The 16,312-nt window shown below is 62.0% G+C and overlaps 1 protein-coding gene across 1 annotated transcript in view; it reads left to right on the forward strand.

Moving 5' to 3' along the window:
• The window catches only part of DIDO1 (death inducer-obliterator 1), a 40,058-nt gene extending 25,201 nt beyond the window's left edge, over nucleotides 1–14,857 (forward strand). The window contains exons 9-17 of the mRNA XM_053926178.1: nucleotides 31–190; nucleotides 1,140–1,256; nucleotides 1,358–1,462; nucleotides 1,585–1,717; nucleotides 1,933–2,434; nucleotides 2,818–2,971; nucleotides 3,465–3,554; nucleotides 4,201–4,396; nucleotides 10,348–14,857. Coding sequence (XP_053782153.1) covers nucleotides 31–190; nucleotides 1,140–1,256; nucleotides 1,358–1,462; nucleotides 1,585–1,717; nucleotides 1,933–2,434; nucleotides 2,818–2,971; nucleotides 3,465–3,554; nucleotides 4,201–4,396; nucleotides 10,348–13,472 — 4,582 coding nt within the window. The 3' untranslated portion in view covers nucleotides 13,473–14,857. The remainder of the gene's footprint in view (nucleotides 1–30; nucleotides 191–1,139; nucleotides 1,257–1,357; nucleotides 1,463–1,584; nucleotides 1,718–1,932; nucleotides 2,435–2,817; nucleotides 2,972–3,464; nucleotides 3,555–4,200; nucleotides 4,397–10,347) is intronic.
• The last annotated feature ends 1,455 nt before the right edge of the window (nucleotides 14,858–16,312 follow it).

The raw sequence follows: 16,312 nt of genomic DNA on the forward strand, positions 1-16,312 counted from the left end.
GGGGCTCACGCTGCTCTCCTGTCCCTTTAGAGCCAGTGACAGCGATGACCTGACGATGACAGAGAGCGAGGTCGGGAAGGTCGCCTTCCACATCGAGAAGGAGCTGTTCAACCTGTTCCGCGTCACCGACAATCGCTACAAGAGCAAGTACCGCAGCATCATGTTCAACCTCAAGGACCCCAAGAACCAGGTGTGTGCCGCTGGGGCGGGCGCGGGCTCTGTACTGTCACCTCCCTGAGCCTCAGGCACTTTGAAACACTCCTGCCCTCTCATGGAACCCAGCGGACACTTCTAATCCTGCGACCCAGCCACGGGCCGTCCAGGCGGGCATGCGAGCACTCCCTCCCTGCCCTCCCTGCCCTGCAGCCCCGAGGTCTGTCCGTGCCACCCCACTCACCTCTCACACACCCGGCGGGACAGCTAACTTCGGTGGCTCCAGAGCCCAGTTCACATGCTTGACGGGAGGGTGAGGGCGCCCCCACGTCCAGGCAGCTTCAGGCACCTTTTTCTCCTTGCCGTCGCCCAGCATCAGCTGAGCAAGCCTGTCTGTGTGGGTCTCCTTAGCTTCACTCTGCGGGGCTCCCGTGGGGCAGGCTCTGTGCACGCGGCAGGGGGTGGGGCACTCAGTTCTCACAGCAGCTGTGGGTGGGCGCTGCTGTACCCACAGGTGGCCGCAGGCTGGCCGCCTGCCTGGAGGAGCTCCTCCGACCCCTAGCCGTCCCTCCTCTTGGTCATCGTGCCTCCTCGGCACCTTGAAGCCTCCTGTGCCCAGGAGCAGGGTCAGATGCGAGGCTCTGGCTTTCCACCTGCCTGTGGTCCCCCTGGAAGAAGAGGTGTCTTCTTGCCTTTGCTCCTCGCACGGCCCTATGGAGCGGGCCTTGGTCTCTCTGAGGTCTCTCTGGGGTCTCTCTGGGGTCTCCAGCAGTTGGTGCAGCGTGGGCCTGAGGTCAGCGGGATGGCCTTAGTCCTGGTGTCTCCTGGGCATGTCTGCCCCCGTGGGCTCGAAGGGGCTGCATACCAGCAGGTCCCGTCTGCACCCGGCTGTCACTGGGCCTCCTGCCATGCTTTCTGCACCTCCCGCGGTCTCAGGGACAGTCTGTCTGCTGTCTGGACCCGGCGAACGAGACACTTGTTTGCAGGGCCTCTTCCATCGTGTTCTGCGGGAAGAGATCCCTTTGGCCAAACTCGTGAGGATGAAGCCGGAAGAACTTGTGTCTAAAGAGCTGTCTGTGTGGAAGGAGAGGCCGACAAAATCCGTGAGTGCCGGGTCGGCAGCTGGGGGTGCGGCAGCTGCCAGGCGGGTAGGAGGGGTGAGGGAGCCCCCGGAAAGGGAGTAAGGCTGTGTCTTCCCTCTCAGATGACGGAGCCCAGAGCGAAGTCGCATCAGGAAAGTAAGAAGGCAGCCACCAGGCAGGAGGCCATTCCCGACATGGAAGACTCCCCGCCCGTGTCTGACTCGGACGTGAGCATCTGGGCCCCGGGTCACACAGATGTGCTGCTCTCGAGGGTTTGTCCTTGGGGCGCTCCCCCCCGCCGGGCGGACTGGGAAGCCGTGACCCACGCGCGTCCCTTCTTTCCTCACAGGAGCAGGAACCGGTGCACTCCGTCCCCGAGAAGAGCGCTGCACCCCCCCCGGACGTCGTCAGCAGCATGTTGAAGGACACAACGGGCCAGCACCGTGCCCACCTCTTCGACCTGAACTGCAGGGTTTGCACAGGTGGGCGGAGGCGGGGGGGCAGGCTGTGTTCAAAGTCAAGGATCCTCCCCCCTGTGGTGCTGGTGTATGTCCCAAGTATAAAAACTGACAGGTTGGGAGGCTTCTGGGGGTCGGCAAGGTCAGCCCCTGCCTGTGCAGGAGTGGTTGTCCATGCATGGGCAGGCCGCACCCCGAACAGTGTTGGGCTCCCACTGACCCTTCCTCCCGTGCTCCAGGTCAGGTGTCGTCAGAAGCAGAGCCGGCACCGAAAAGACAGAAGCTGTCAGTGCCTGCTAAGAAAGAAGAGCCCAAAGTCAAGTATGACAGCGCTCCTCCCTCCGAGCTGGCTCTCGGCTCAGCAAACGATGTGGAGCCGGAAGTGCTGCCCGAGAGCACCTCCGCAGCGGAACCTGAGAGCGTGTCCCTGGCTCCTTCGGAGAGGGGCCTCCCCGGGGCTCCAGGAGAGAGCCACCCCGAGCCCTCTGCCCTGGAAGGGCCCTCCTGCCCAGCCCCCAGTGGGGTTGCCGTTGTTACCACCGTCACTGTGTCTGGCCGCGACCCCAGGACTGCACAGAGCACCGCGAGCACAGCCCTGATCTCAGACAGCACCCAGCTGGCCGAGCCCCCACAGGACATCCTGAAGCCCCCTGTGCTGGTGCCCAAGTCCATCCTCGCCAAGCCGTCCCCCTCCCCTGAGCCCAGATACCTGCTGTCCGTCCCGCCGTCCCCAAGCATCAGGTGCGGCCTCTACCTGTGTTTCCATTCCTTGTAGGTGAGCAGGTGGGGCGGGGGGGCGAGTCTGCGCTCAGCTCTGTCACCTCCCCACAGCCCACAGGTCCTCTGGAGGCTGTGGGGGGCGTCTCAGTCGTCCTGGGCTTGGGGCACCTCCTACCACTCAGAAATAGGAATCTCGAAAGCGGAAACTCCAGTTTATGGCCCCTGGTTCTGTCGCCTGTTCAGCTGCTTTTTCTGTGATCAGAACGCCCGTTTTTGTCCCAACAGTTAGAGTCGCTAATATGAGAAAGTAAGCCTGCAGCCACACTCAAACACTTCGTAGAGCTTTGGTGCGTCCGGCACGTCTGGCCGGTGTGCCACTCCCCCCCTCCGCTTGTGTCTTGCAGCACTGTGGAGTCCCGGTCCCCTCCAGACGGGGACGCGCCGCTCTTCCTGTCTCGACTCAGTGCCATCTGGAAAGGCTTCATCAACATGCAGAGCGTGGCGAAGTTTGTCACGAAGGCCTACCCTGTCTCAGGGTGCTTCGACTACCTCAGCGAGGTGCGGGCACCTCTCACAGGAGCTCTGGTTCAGGGGGAGGCCTGTGGGGAGCCACCTGCTGGCCAGGCTTCTGGGTGCGCATGCAGCTCTGGAGTTGCCACGGGGACTGGTGGGCGTGCTGGGCTGAGTCTACAGGGCAACAGTTTGGACCGAAATTCCGTGAGCAATTGGGCCTCCTGGCCTCTAGGAAGAAGCCGAGGTCCGTGCCCTTCCCGTGCTCTGTTCAGGCGCCAGCCTGGGAGTGCGGCCTGCCCGCAGCAGAGAGCAGCCCTGCTCCAGAGGCTGGCCGCAGCTGGGCTGCTGGGACATGCGTGTCTGTGTCATGGAGGTGCCGGCAGTGTCTGCCTGGGCGTGCGGTGTGGCACGAGGCTGTCCTCACCCCATGGGCTGGGTAGCAGGGGTCCCCACGTAGCCGGGAGCCCCAACGTGCCCGCATCGGTCTCCGAGGGCCATTCGCACCCGTCACTCAGCAAGCGCACTGCGTCTCGTTTAGGACCTGCCTGACACAATTCACATTGGTGGGCGGATCGCACCAAGGACCGTGTGGGACTACGTCGGCAAGCTCAAGTCCTCCGTGTCTAAGGTACCACACACAGGAGGCCCGTGCCCGCGGGAGGAGGAGCTCTGCCCGTCCTCCTCATCCTGGCGGCTGATTGCTTGAGATGTCAGCCTGGAGCCTCTTAGCTGTCTCCAGACAGAGCAGAAAGTCTGTCTGGAGCTGGACAGGCCGGGAACATGTGGGCGGGGTGGAGCAGAAGCCCCGCCTTGACTTAGCACAGGAGCCTGCAGGTGGGTGTGAGTGGGTGGTCGCTCTGTTCCCTGCAGATGGGGCGTGGGGCGAGGCCTGGGACCAGCGGGCCATGCTCACTGCACAAGAGATCAGCGGCCGCCTCTGCGTTTGCACGGACATCGCTGTGGGGGCTGGGTGGCCGTGGCCGCAGGCTCATGGGACTCTGCCCGCCTGTGCGCGTGTGGCTGCTGTGGCTCTCAGCTCACTTTGCACGCGGCTCTGCCACGGCTGTGAACACTGCTGGGCTGGGGGGCAGTTTGAGGGCCAAGGCCATGAGCCCAGTGGCCTGGCTGTTGAATCTGTGCTCTGCCTGTTGGCCCATCGCTAACAGCAGATGGCAGGACCGTGAGATCCAAGTCAGACCCACACACCCTTCTTGTTCAGACCGAGGCTTCTTCGTGGCACCGAGGGCCCACGTGCCATCCTGTTTCTGTTGCAGGAGCTGTGTCTGATCCGCTTCCATCCTGCCACAGAGGAGGAGGAGGTGGCCTACATCTCCCTCTACTCCTACTTCAGCAGCCGCGGCCGCTTCGGCGTGGTCGCCAACAACAGCCGGCACATCAAAGACCTCTATCTGATCCCCCTGAGTGCCGAGGACCCTGTGCCATCCAAGCTCTTGCCCTTTGAGGGGCCAGGTAAGCACCGGCTTTCTGGAGGGGTGATGAGGCCCCTCGGATCACACGTGTCCCCTTCCTGGACACTGAGTCTTCCTGGGCTGTCGCAGGGGACACGAGCTGCATGCGCGCTCTGGGGGTAGGCACTCCCGGTTGCTAGAGCAGTGGTCAGCAGGGGGTGGCGCTAGGCTGTCAGGGGCGCACTCGAAGCGCCCTCGTCGTTGGCGTCAGTTGTCTCAGAAACACTGAACAAAGGGAGAGACCAGGCGTCCAGCCTCTCGTGGCCTGGGGCCAGTGTGCAGCTCGGGCACAGGGCTCCGACACGGGCCCAGGAGGACAGGCGGCCCTTCGCTGTGGCGGGGCTTCTGTCGCCGTGCCACTGGAGGTGAGCGGCAATGGCCTCCTTCCTCAGGGAGTTGCTGCCAGGGGACGCAGGCAACGGCGGTGACGAGGAGGGTATTGCTAGAAATAATTGTTCTCAAATCTGCTCAGAGTTTAGTAAGTTCCTCTATCATTTGCAAAATGCTTTCTTTGTGTTTGGTCCTTCTTGATAAAGTGCCGCTTTTAAAGGGTTACTTAAAAACTTGCCTTAAAGACCATTGAGACTCGTCAGGGGGTTGAGGGCGATTCCCAGGGGATGAGGTCTTCAGGCACAGCCCTCTGCACCTTGCAGAGCAGCTGGCGGAGGTCCCAGGTGCATGCGTCTCCTCGGCTGGGGAGTGCAGTGCCATGGAGGGCTCTGTCCCAGGGGCAGAGGCTGAGCCCTGGCACTGCCTGTCCCCGACACCTCTGTGTCCTCGACTCCAACGCCTGGCCCAGGGCAGCCCCCGCTTTTGGGCAGGACCAGGCCTTGGCTGGGGAAGGCTTATAACACGAGGTGGGCTCGGCGTGCTGATTCCAGAATCGGGCTCCTGGGGGTGAAGAATGGCCCCTGGCGGGCAGGAGGGAAGAACACGGGGGGTCTGGGTGAGCAGCTCCGTGAGTGGCTGGCCAGCTCTCCAGAAGATTGTGAGGGAGGCGTCCCCTGCAGGTGAGAACACGCTGACCTCTCAGACCCAATGAGGGGCCTTGGGTCAGTCACAAGTGCGGCGCTCAGGACCCAGGGAGCTAGTGACGGGAACACGGCTGGCCTCCGAGTGCAGGGTCTTTCTGTGCATGGAGGCGGCTCAGTGGGCCCAGCCTGGGCCCCAGGACGACAGGCACGCTGCCTTCCTGCTTTGGACCCCGCTGCCCTGGCCTCAGAGCGAGAGGAGAGGGCTTCCCCGGGGCGGGGGGGGGGGGGGGGGGGGGGCGCGGTGCTGACTGTAGGACATGCTGGTGACTTGGACATGCCCTGAGGGGACACCCAAGGGACGCACAGCTTCTCATCTACAGTAAAGAAAAAACAGCGTCCAAGGTTTTAACAACTTGACCGTTTTTGCCCATACGCTCTTTGAGATCTTGGTTTAATTTAAGGGCTTTCTCCTAAGTGTGCGCCTCTCTGACTCAGTGTGGAACTGTGGTACTGTCTCTGACCTGTGCGTTCACACCCATATGTGATTGTGCATCTCACACCAGCAACACCCGGGCTCCCAGCCCAGGTGTTCTCTACCTGCCCCATCTCGCACATGCACGGCTGGACTCAAGCACTCCCATGCAGTGTCTGTGTGTCCAGGTTCCATGTCGTGTGTGTCGTGTGCCTGTGTGCGTGAGCCTGTTGGGGGGAGGCCAGGCGGGGTGTCCCTCCCGTCGCCATGGCCCCTGCCTCTCAGCGCCGGTCTCAGCACAACCTCCTCTGGAGGACAGGCCTCACCTCACGGTGACGGTCACATCCCCCACCCTGTGGCCTGGTGAGGTGCCCTCAACCCCGTCACAGCCCTGTGCTGTCCACAGTTGTCACTCACCTGAGGTCACACCCAGTGAGGACCAGGGTTGGCTGTGCCGAGACCTTGCACTCTGTCCTCCTGTGCTTTCTGGAGGGCACAGAGCTCAGGCCTCGGGGAGACACAGTGCCAGCTTTGGGAGCTGTGGTCTGTGTGAGCACCACCCACTGTCGGGGGAGAGGTTGCTGTGGGAGGGACTGACATGCGTGCGCTGCGGGTGGAGAGGTACAGGTGGCCCCACCCCAACCTCAGGGGCCTGGGAGATGGACGATGGGTCCCCAAGCCCTTGCTGTCCACCCTGGAGCAGCAAGTGAAGACGGTGCCGGTGCCGACACTGAGTCCAACCCAGTGAGCTCCCACCGGCCACTGACACACGGCCAGGGCCTCCCCGGCCCTGGCCACGCTCTGGATGGCAGACACGGGAGCTGTGCCCGCCACCTGCAGCCCCCGCCAGCCCCAAGGGCACTCAGAGTACAGCCGCTCAGGTGATGGCTCTGCCTCCTGCCCTGCTCTCAGGACTCCCCCAAAATGCCAGGGGGTCTCGTGGGACACGGTGGCGCTTCAGGAGTGTGACAGCAGCGTCGCAGGGGACTGCTGGGCACCTCTGACCCAGCAGCACACCAACCAGTGTGGGGTTCGCTCTGCTCCACCGCTGGCCCTGGCGGCTTTGCCACTGGGGACGCAGGCCAGAGGGTCTGCTCGTCCCTGGACCTCCTTTGTTGGAGGAGCACTGGTCAGATTGGGTGCTTGTGTGGTTCCCCGTGTGCCCCCAGCAGGACTGGACCTAGGGTGGGACTCCTGCCCCCAAAGTGACAGGCAGGGCCCAGTTTCCCGTTCCCTGTGGTGGTCACGGACCTGGGTTCCAGGGTGAGGGTGAGCGCCGCCTCTGGGTGCTGCGAGGGGCTGGGGGTGGGGGGTGGGGTGGGAGTCCCTTCTTGGAAAGTCATACCCCCAGGGTCTCCTGTCCTCGGGCCTCAATGGCTCTCTCACAAGCTGGGCACTGGAGCTTTGCCCTCATCAGATAAGCTTTCCCCGTGCATCCAGCTGTGCACGGAGGTCCACGCCACGGCGGCGCCATGTGCACCGGGCTTCTCCTTCGGAGTCAGTGAAGAGAGTTGCATGGAAACTGGTCATCTCCCTGCAGACTCTGTTTGAGTCTGCACCACGTGGGAGCTGGTAGCCCCTGGAAGTGCCCAGTGTTGCTGCCCAGCCCCGGGCACGGGCCCTGCTGCTCTGAGCCCAGAACACAGAGGCCAGCCCTGCCCAGAGGCGCTCAACCCAACGCCTTTGTCCAGGTTGTGTGGGTTCTGCATGTACGCGCCCCCGCCTCCGTGTGTGCTGCCTCTTCCCCGCTGCGCCGTGCTGAGGACGGCCCCCTCTCAGCTCCCAGAGCTTTTCTGGCCCGGCGCGGGTTTGGTCGGGACAGGGTCAGACCGTGAGAAGGGCTCCATTCTGTGTGGTGGAGAGGCACATGCCAGGGAGACGCAGGGGGAAGCCACGTTTTGATAGTTGGGAGTTAAGGGGCCAGGCACTGAAATGAGGCTTTGTCCGCCATGTCAGGTTGGAGGTGTGTGGGGGCCCCGTGGCTGGTGATCTCCGGGTGATGCTGAGCTGCCGCTGTCCCTCGGGAGCAGAGCTGTGCAGGCCTGTGCCCTCTCCCACAGCGCAGTCCTGTCCGCTCCAGCCCTGCTGAGTGGGCGGGGGCAGGGGCGGCTGCTTGGGTTCCTCTGTAAATGCAGGGCGACTCGATTAGTGAGCCCACCCCTCCCTGCCATCTGTGGTCCTCGGATTGAGGAATTCTAAGCCTCAACAGCCCTCAGGAAGGGGGTGGGAGGAGCATTCTGCTGCTCATAACAGACAGGAGTTTTGCAACTGGAGACTCTTCCTGCACCCTGGGCTGGAGCCCTTGGTCTCCTCACTGCAGCCAGTGCGGCCCCTGCCCTGCAGGGTGGCGCTCCATTGGTGGGGTAGGTGGGGGGGGGCTCAGAGGGGCTCTGCCCCTCCCAGCAGTGGGTGGCCCCCCCAGATGGCTCTGGTCTCTGGAGAGGTCACCTCCATGGCCCAGCATCGAGCAGTGGGCTTTTTGTCCCAGGAATGGCAGTGACCACCGAGGTGCTGGACACATTTCCAACACGCGGGCGGCCATCACACGGACACATGGCTTGGGCAGCACGATTGGACGGCTCCCTTGTAGCTCCTTCCTGGCGTGTGCTCTGAGAGCCAGGTTCAAACTTAGCTTCTGGGGGAAGCTCAGTCAGGAAATTCAAAACCAGCACCCCAGCTCGGGAGGTGTCAGAGTGCCCCCAGGTGTGTGCGGGGTGGCCCCCGGGGCCCGGCGCACCTTGCTCCTCTGATGCCTGTCTGGACGCCGCTTCTGTCTTCAGACCGGACCGTCGCCTTGCCTGGGCATGTGACAATGGGGGCGAAAGCCTGGCCAACCGCTGCGGCTGGGCCCAGACCTGCCTTCTCAGGCTGGGCCCAGTGACCTCCCAGCACCCGGCTCACTGCCCTGGAGCTAGCCGGGCGCAGCAGCCTAAGGTGGGCACAGCCTCTGTGCTGGAGACCAGCCCTTGCCCACAGCCACCGGCTCACAGGGCGAACACGGCCCTTTGCTCCCAGCGACGGGTTCTCTGGAGACGTGTGGCTTCCGGGCTGTCCCTGCATAGGCCCCAGGAGTGCTCCCCACAGGGACTTGCCCTGCAAGTGCTGTGCCCTTGTCAGCGAGTGTGGTCAGCACTGGCCGGGGCGCTGGAGGGAGGGAAGTCCCTTTGTAGTTCAAGTCACCTTAACTCCTGCTAAGGAGAAAGCAGACCTGGTCCACTCCCCTTCGTATCTGCCCACACCCTGGTTCGCCTGGCCTCCCAGCACCGCTCCCCCAGCCCTGCCCCTCCTTTCCGACACCCTGCCATACTCAGAGGGGCAGGGACGGGGCCTTCTGGAAGCCACTTCTCCCCCGCCCACCCTCGTGTGCTCAGCCTGCCAGCCGTCTCCTGGGGTTTGGGAAGACGAACGGGACCACAGGGTGAAGGCTTGGGCCATCTCGCCCATGGCGCAGTAGGAAAGCAGTACTGCCACTTTTAGTGAGACCATAGCCGGACAGCCCTGGACTGAAGTGTTTATCTGTTAGTTATCTATTGCCTTAATTTGCATAGTGATTAACTTTAAGTATCTTCTGCTGTCAAAAGGAACTGTTCTCTCTGTAGCATTTCTCCGAAGTCGCTGCTCTGTGGCTTGGATCTGGTCCCCTCCCTGGGGACCAGAGTGTCCTGGGCTCCCTCTGACCAGGGTGGGCTTCGTCCCTGAGATAAACGACGCAGTCTGGGGGGTCGGGAACACCCTTCCTTACGCCATCACCGTCGTTCAGCAGCTGGCTCTGCCCAGACACGCTGTGTTTCCTGTGCCACCAGTTTTCTGGACGCCTCAGCTCAGCAAGGACTGAAGCACCGCGTCCTGTGTTACCAGACTGAGCGTTAGGCAGCTCTGGACCAATTCACACACCTGGAAGTTTCCTCTGAACCTACAAGGACACTTATTTTAGTCTGTTCCTCAGCAGCCTTGTTCCCGCTGGCTGTCACGCGACGCCAGCCCAGGGAACTTACCTACGGGGTGGACTGCATCGGCTGTTACAGTTTCATTGATCGTTGCAATGGAGTTGTGCCATGGGTCCCCAGTCGACTGTTCAACGTTAGTGTGTATAGCTTTTGTCCCTGCTGGCAGCCTGAGTTCAGGCTGGAGGGCTGCGCCTTCCTGGTGTGTGTGCTCAGCAGCCGCCCAGTTCCTTCTCGCTCCCCGACCCCCCGGGGCTGGTCAGGGCTGCTACATCTACCAGCGGCTTCCCTGCCGCCTTTGCCACCCTGTTGCCTGAGTCTTAGGTGTATTTTGTAACAAGAATTCTGACAATTGGGGTGAATTTACTTGCAAGTGAACCCTTGGTTTGGCGTTTGGGACCCAGGGCTAAATGTCATTTGCAAAAAGTTCTTCAAACACTTCATTTCATCTTGCCCTGAATTTGTGCCTTCCGCCCATGACAACTCCCCCACTGCCGCCTCACTGAAGCTCACTCCCATGGGGAGGGCTCTAGCTCTAAAACCTGCGCATTTTGTTTTTCAGGCCTCGAGTCACCACGTCCAAACATCATCCTTGGCTTGGTAATCTGTCAAAAAATGAAGCGTCCTTCGACTGCCGGAGAGTTAGACAAGACAGAGGAGAAGCGGGCCCGGCTGCAGGCACCGGAGGAAACAGACATTGCAGGCTACCCCAAAATGCCTCCAGCCTCACAGTCAGAGAAGAAGCCCCCCAGGTGTCAGCTCAGCTCTGGGGACACAGCTGTCGGCAGCACCCCCCCGGGGTCCCCTCCACCCCCACCCCCTCTGCCAGAACCGCCAGCTTCATCCTCCTCTTCATCATCATCTTCGTCTTCATCTGTGTCAAAGATACTGTCATCCCTCAAGCCAGGGGCCACCAGCACCATCACGGCACCAGCCGCCCCAGCAGCAGCGGTCACAGCGGCTGCTTCCTCTGCCTCCAAGACAGCCTCCCCACTGGAGCACATCCTGCAGACTCTGTTTGGGAAGAAGAAAGCCTTTGACCCTGCGGCTGTGGAGCCCGCAGAGCCTGCGCCCACCGCCCACCCAGACACCAGGGCAGAGAGCGGGCTTCCAGCGGCGCCGCTGCTGGACCCCATCGTCCAGCAGTTCGGCCAGCTGTCCAGGGAGCGGACTGTGGAAGAGGAAGAGGACGACAGGCCCTATGACCCTGAGGAAGAGTACGGTCCCGACCGGGCCCTCGACGCTCAGCTTGGGGGCCGTGGGAAGCGGCAGGGTTCAGAGAAGGCCTCTGAGACCGCCGAGCGGGAGGAGGTGGCCTATGACCCTGAGGACGAGACGATTCTAGAAGAAGCCAAAGTGGCCGTCGAGGACCTGCCCAACCGGATGTGCGCAGATGCCCGGGGTGGCACTGCTGCCCCCTCCCTGGCTGAGCAGCAGAAGATGATAGAGGAGCTCAACCGGCAGATCGAGGAGCAGAAGCGGCAGGTGCAGGAGCAGGAGGAGGCACTCAGGCAGCAGCGGGCCGCCGTCGGGGCCTCCATGGCCCACTTCTCCGTGTCAGAGGCACTGATGTCGCCGCCTCCGAAGGCCTCGATGCCCAAGGCCGAGCTGTTCCCTCAGGAGCCACAGGCTGCTGGCAGGGCAGTGGGGCCACCCAGCAGTCAGGGGCCCGGGCTGGGCTCCGACCCACGACAGAATCGGGACCCCCGGCAGGCCAGGCGGCTAGCCGCAGAGAGCAGCGAAAGCGAAAGCTCAAAGGTTCCCGCCAGCAGCACGCCCAACGCCCTGCCCTCCAGAGAAGTGCCCAGCGGGGCTGCCGTCAGTCAGGGGCCTGCACCCACCCTGGAAGAAAAGGAGCCGACCCCTCCGGCCTGGGCTCCAGGGGATGAGGCTGCCCGGCCCGCCAAGCAGGAGGGCGCCACGGGTGAGCCCTCAGAGAGCCGGGGCCCGCCGCCTGCCAACGGGGGCCCTCCTGCTGCAGGCGGCCCTGGTCCAACCCGGCCCCCCCGGAAGGTGCTGCTGCCCACACCGCCCAGCACCGCCTTCCCACCCAGCTTCCCTGTTCAGGGCGAGGGGCAGAGCTTCGGCTCTCCTGCGGGGAGGGACCCGTTTCTGAGCCCAGCTTTCGCGCCTCAGGACAGAGCCTTCGGCCCGTCTCCATACGAGGACCCAAGAAATGCCCCATTTGCTGAAAAAAGCGACCGCTTGGCCACTGAGACTGAAGGAGACAGAGACCCCCAGTGCAGACCCGGCGAGGGGGCCGCACCATGCCCCCTTCCAGGTCCTCAGTTCCAGGGCCAGCGTGAGCCTGCGTCCCGTACTTTCGGAACATCGGGACCTCATGGCCCCAACTTCCAGGGACCACGGGGGCCTGCACCTCCCTTTTCAGAAGAGAATGTCATTTCTAACAACGATGGTCCAAGAGGACCTCCGCCAGCCAGATTCGGGGCCCAGAAGGGGCCCATCCCTTCCTTATTCTCAGGGCCGCATGGACCACCTCCCTATGGGGACAGCAGGGGCCCCTCCCCCTCTCACCCTAGTGGGCCCAGAGGAGCAGTGCCGCCCCCATTCGAGGAACGCAAGGATCCCCATGGAGGGGCCAGAGAGCTCCAGGAAGCCCCGTACAGTGACTCAGCTGGGACTCCGGCCCCATTTGAAGGGCTGGAACAAGGCCCATCAGTGGGAAACAGAGGCCCAGGCCCCTTCCAGTTCGGAGGCCCACGGAGGCCTCTGCTGGCCCAGTTTAAAGGGCCTCGGGGAGGCCCTCCTCCTTCTCAGTTTGGGGGTCAGAGAGGACCACCCCCTGGCCATTTTGTGGGTCCCAGGGGGCCGCATCCTAGTCAGTTTGATGGGCCCAGAGGCCAAGCAGCAAATTTCATGCCAGGACCCAGGGGAATTCAGCCTCAGCAGTTTGATGAGCAAAGGGTAAATTCGCCGCCCAGGTTCGCCAGCCAGAGGACCCCAGCACCCCTCCAGTTCGGGGGCCCTCGGGGGTCTGCACCTTTTCCCGACAAAAGTGAGCCTGCCCCTCCCCGGTTCCACTTTCAGGGCCCTGCCCCTCAGGGGGTAAAGCCAGTTCCCAGGCCCCTGCTGGAGCTGCCCAGCCACCCACCCCAGCACCGCAAGGACCGGTGGGACGAAGCTGGCCCGGCACCCACCCTGCCCTCTGGGACGCCAGGCCCAGGCCCTGAGGCTGAGGCACAGTGGGCCCCACCCGATTTCCGGGAGGGCAAAGCCCCTGAATACAGAAGCCAGGCCGGCCCCAAAGAGAAGCCACTGGAGGGGCCTGAGACCCAAGCCGAGAGCCGGCAGGGCCGTGCCCTGGAGGATCGCCGGCGGGAGCGGGAGCGGGGCCGGAACTGGAGCCGAGAGCGGGACTGGGACCGAGGCCGTGAGTGGGACCGGCACCGGGAGAAGGACTCTTGCCGAGACCGCAACAGGGACCGGGAGCGGGACTGGGAGCGGAGCCGCGAGCGGAGCCGGAACAGGGACCGGGAACGGGACCGGAGGCGGGACCGAGAGAGGTCCCGAAGCAGGGACCGCGACCGTGACCGTGACCGCGCCCGGGAGCGAGAACGAGAGCGAGGCCGGGACCGCAAGGACCGCAGCAAGAGCAAGGAGAGCACTCGGGACCCCAAGGCTGAGGCCACCGCCCCACGAGTGGCAGACCCTGCCCCCCACACCTAGGCCGTCCCTGCTGGGCCCCCTCCCTTTGAAAACCAAGTTCATAGAATGTGTTGGACAAATCGTTTTTGAAATAGCTATGAACTTAGATGAATAGAACATTCTGGACTTCAAAAATTACTGTAATTTTGTGTATAATGGTTTCTTACAAATTTCACGTCTTTATAATTCTGATGCTTTTTTTAAAAAAACTAAAGGACTCTTAATATTTCCATTTAGAATAACTGAAATGGGAAAGCGTCTACAAAAGCACATTGCTTTTTCAGATTATACAGTTCTCTTTTCCAATAACTTGACCGGGGTAAGTTTTGAGGAACCCCTGCGGACCTCAGAGCCACGCCCACCAGTGCAGGCCCCTCGTAGCTCTCGGTTTCCAGAGGCTGTCGGGCAGCAGCCTCGGAGGCAGGCACTGGGTGTGGAAGCCGGGGCCTGGCCAGCCCCTGGAACGTGGAGAAACAACACCTGCTAATGCGTTTTCCTTTTTTCCTAAGAAATTTGAATTACAAATTTCAACCAGGAATCAACACGTTTCTTTGTTTTGCTCAGTTTTTATATGTCACCTTATACTTTTTTCCCCCCAGAAAACAATTAAAAGCAACATCTGAGGACAAATTGTTGCATTTTAAATAACAATTTATTGGAAAAAGCTTCAATTTTCCCAGCCCAAAAGTGAGAACGCAAACCAATGAAGAAGTGTACTGTGAAAGGGGTTCTCCGACTCCGGTAATCAGGGACGTGTCTGTTGAACTTCACCTTCAGCACAGTTCTTCCTGCGTCCCAGGAGAAGTGCACCAGCTCCCATCGCTGGCTTGTCGGGGGTGAATCTTGACGTGTGTCTGAAACGAGCAGTGTTCGTGTCCCGGCTGAGACGGGAACAGCGCCGTCGGGCCAGGAGCCGCAGTGCACTGCCCTTGTCACGCGCGTTTCCGGAGCGTGGAAGCCTTGCTAACTTACTCAGCTGTACAAGTACACTTTGATAATTTTTTTATATTTTCATAAACTTTTGCAGATGTAAAACCAGAGGTCTCCTCTGTTCTCTGGGGTCTGTTCTTCGCTGCGCATCACTGCCCACCCCCCTCCCTCTCACAGACGCAGGGCCGCCTGGCGAGGCCCCAGCGGGGGGCGGGGGGGGTGCGCCCACTGTGATCAGCGAGTGTCCGACCGCCATGGTGTCACGTCCCAACAGCTAATACGATGTGAAGGGTTTTTTACATATAAAACAGATTTTTCTAATTTAAATACACAAATGTAAAAATCAAGTGTGTTTCCTTAGGTTTACTCAATAGATTTTTCTGTAAATTGTATTTTATATGGCAAAGTATTATATCACTGTCCATTAGCACATGGAACTTGGTAGGTTTTGTTACTTGAAGTAGAATAAACATCAATGAAGCTTTCTGTCTGTGTGATCGCATCCTCTCCATGGTGGGAAGGTGCCAGGTGATGGGGCGTGGGCAGGGGGCACCCCCACACGGCTGGCAGCCAGAGGAACTTGCCTCAGGGGAGTGTTGAGGGGCTGCCGGGGCAGAGGGGGGCGAGGTCCCCTACAGCTGTGGGTGCGGGTCTCAGGCTGTCGGGGCAGGAAGTCTGGGGCCACCCCGGGAAGTCGGGCAGGTGCATGGCTAGAGGCCCACAAGTGAGGGGGTGCCGCAGGGCAGGCAGGTGGTGTGGCACGTGGTGGGTGTCCTCAGCAGGAGTTCACCCCGAGGCTTGGCCACCGCCTGTGGTTTCAATGAGCCTCTGGCTGGGAGCACCGAGGGGGAGGTGCAGTGGGTGGCCCAGGGTGGGTGCCTGGGGCACCTGGTGGCAGTGGCCAAGCCATGGGCAGGCAGCTCCCAAACCTACGCGTGGCCATGGCCATTGCTGGGAGGAATGGCCACAGTGAGGCGTCGTCCTTGAATGCCAGACTGGTCAAGAGCCACACGTAGTTGACTTTGATCTGGTGGCCCTCGAGCTGGAAGTTAGCTTCTCCCTGGGCAGGAGCGTCCATGGCCTGTTGGGAGCAGGGACGCTGGAAAGGAGCCGTCCTCAGGTAAGACGAACGGCCCTGCCCTTCCAGGCTCTGGGCTGAGTGCGCAGCAAGCCTGCTGGGAGGCCCAGGACCAGCCTGCAGCGAGGGGCTCTGCAAGGGGACCCCGGGGTGGAGCAGTCCCTGCCACCCACAGGGCACTGTCCCAGGAAGGTGGCAGAAGACCCTCAGAAGCCTTCAAAGGCCAGCTGCCAGTTGCGGGGAACCCTGACCTTGGAGACAGCGCCCAGTGGGCGAGGTTCTGCCTAGCGCTGGATGCTGAGGGCCCGAGGGCTCCTGGCTCCAGACAGCTGTCTAGACTCATTCCCAGGTCATGGGGTGTGCCCACCGGGAACTTCTCAGCCCTGCGTGCTCCTCCCCCAGCTGGTCTCAGCTGCACTCAGCCCGAAGCCCGCCTCGGGACAGGCTCCGTGACGCCCCCAGCGCCCTGCTGTCCGACACCCCCATCACCTGCTGTCTTCTGACTGGGACCCCACATAGTGTCAGGCAGGGCTCAGCTCTCTGGGGACCTGCTAGTGAAGGGCCTGGCTTGAGGATTTGGCTCAGGCAGTCCCCAGGGGCTGCCACTCGTGGTCATTCCTGGTCCCTGAGGTTTGGCCACCTCGGCTGCTGTGAGGGAGAAGGAAGCGGCAGTTTTACCAGAAAGCTCCAGATGCTGGGGCCTCTGCCTGTCCCAGAAACCTCCAAGCCAGCACAGGGACAGGCGGTGCCCGGGGAGGGGACGCAGCGGGGACCAGGCTATGGCTGAGATGCTCATGCAGGGGCGGGGGCCAGCAGCACAACTACCACACCATCCCTGCCCCACATTCAGGTT

The sequence above is a fragment of the Desmodus rotundus genome, chromosome 6 (genome assembly GCF_022682495.2).
Source record: "Desmodus rotundus isolate HL8 chromosome 6, HLdesRot8A.1, whole genome shotgun sequence".
Taxonomy (NCBI): Eukaryota; Metazoa; Chordata; class Mammalia; order Chiroptera; family Phyllostomidae; genus Desmodus; species Desmodus rotundus.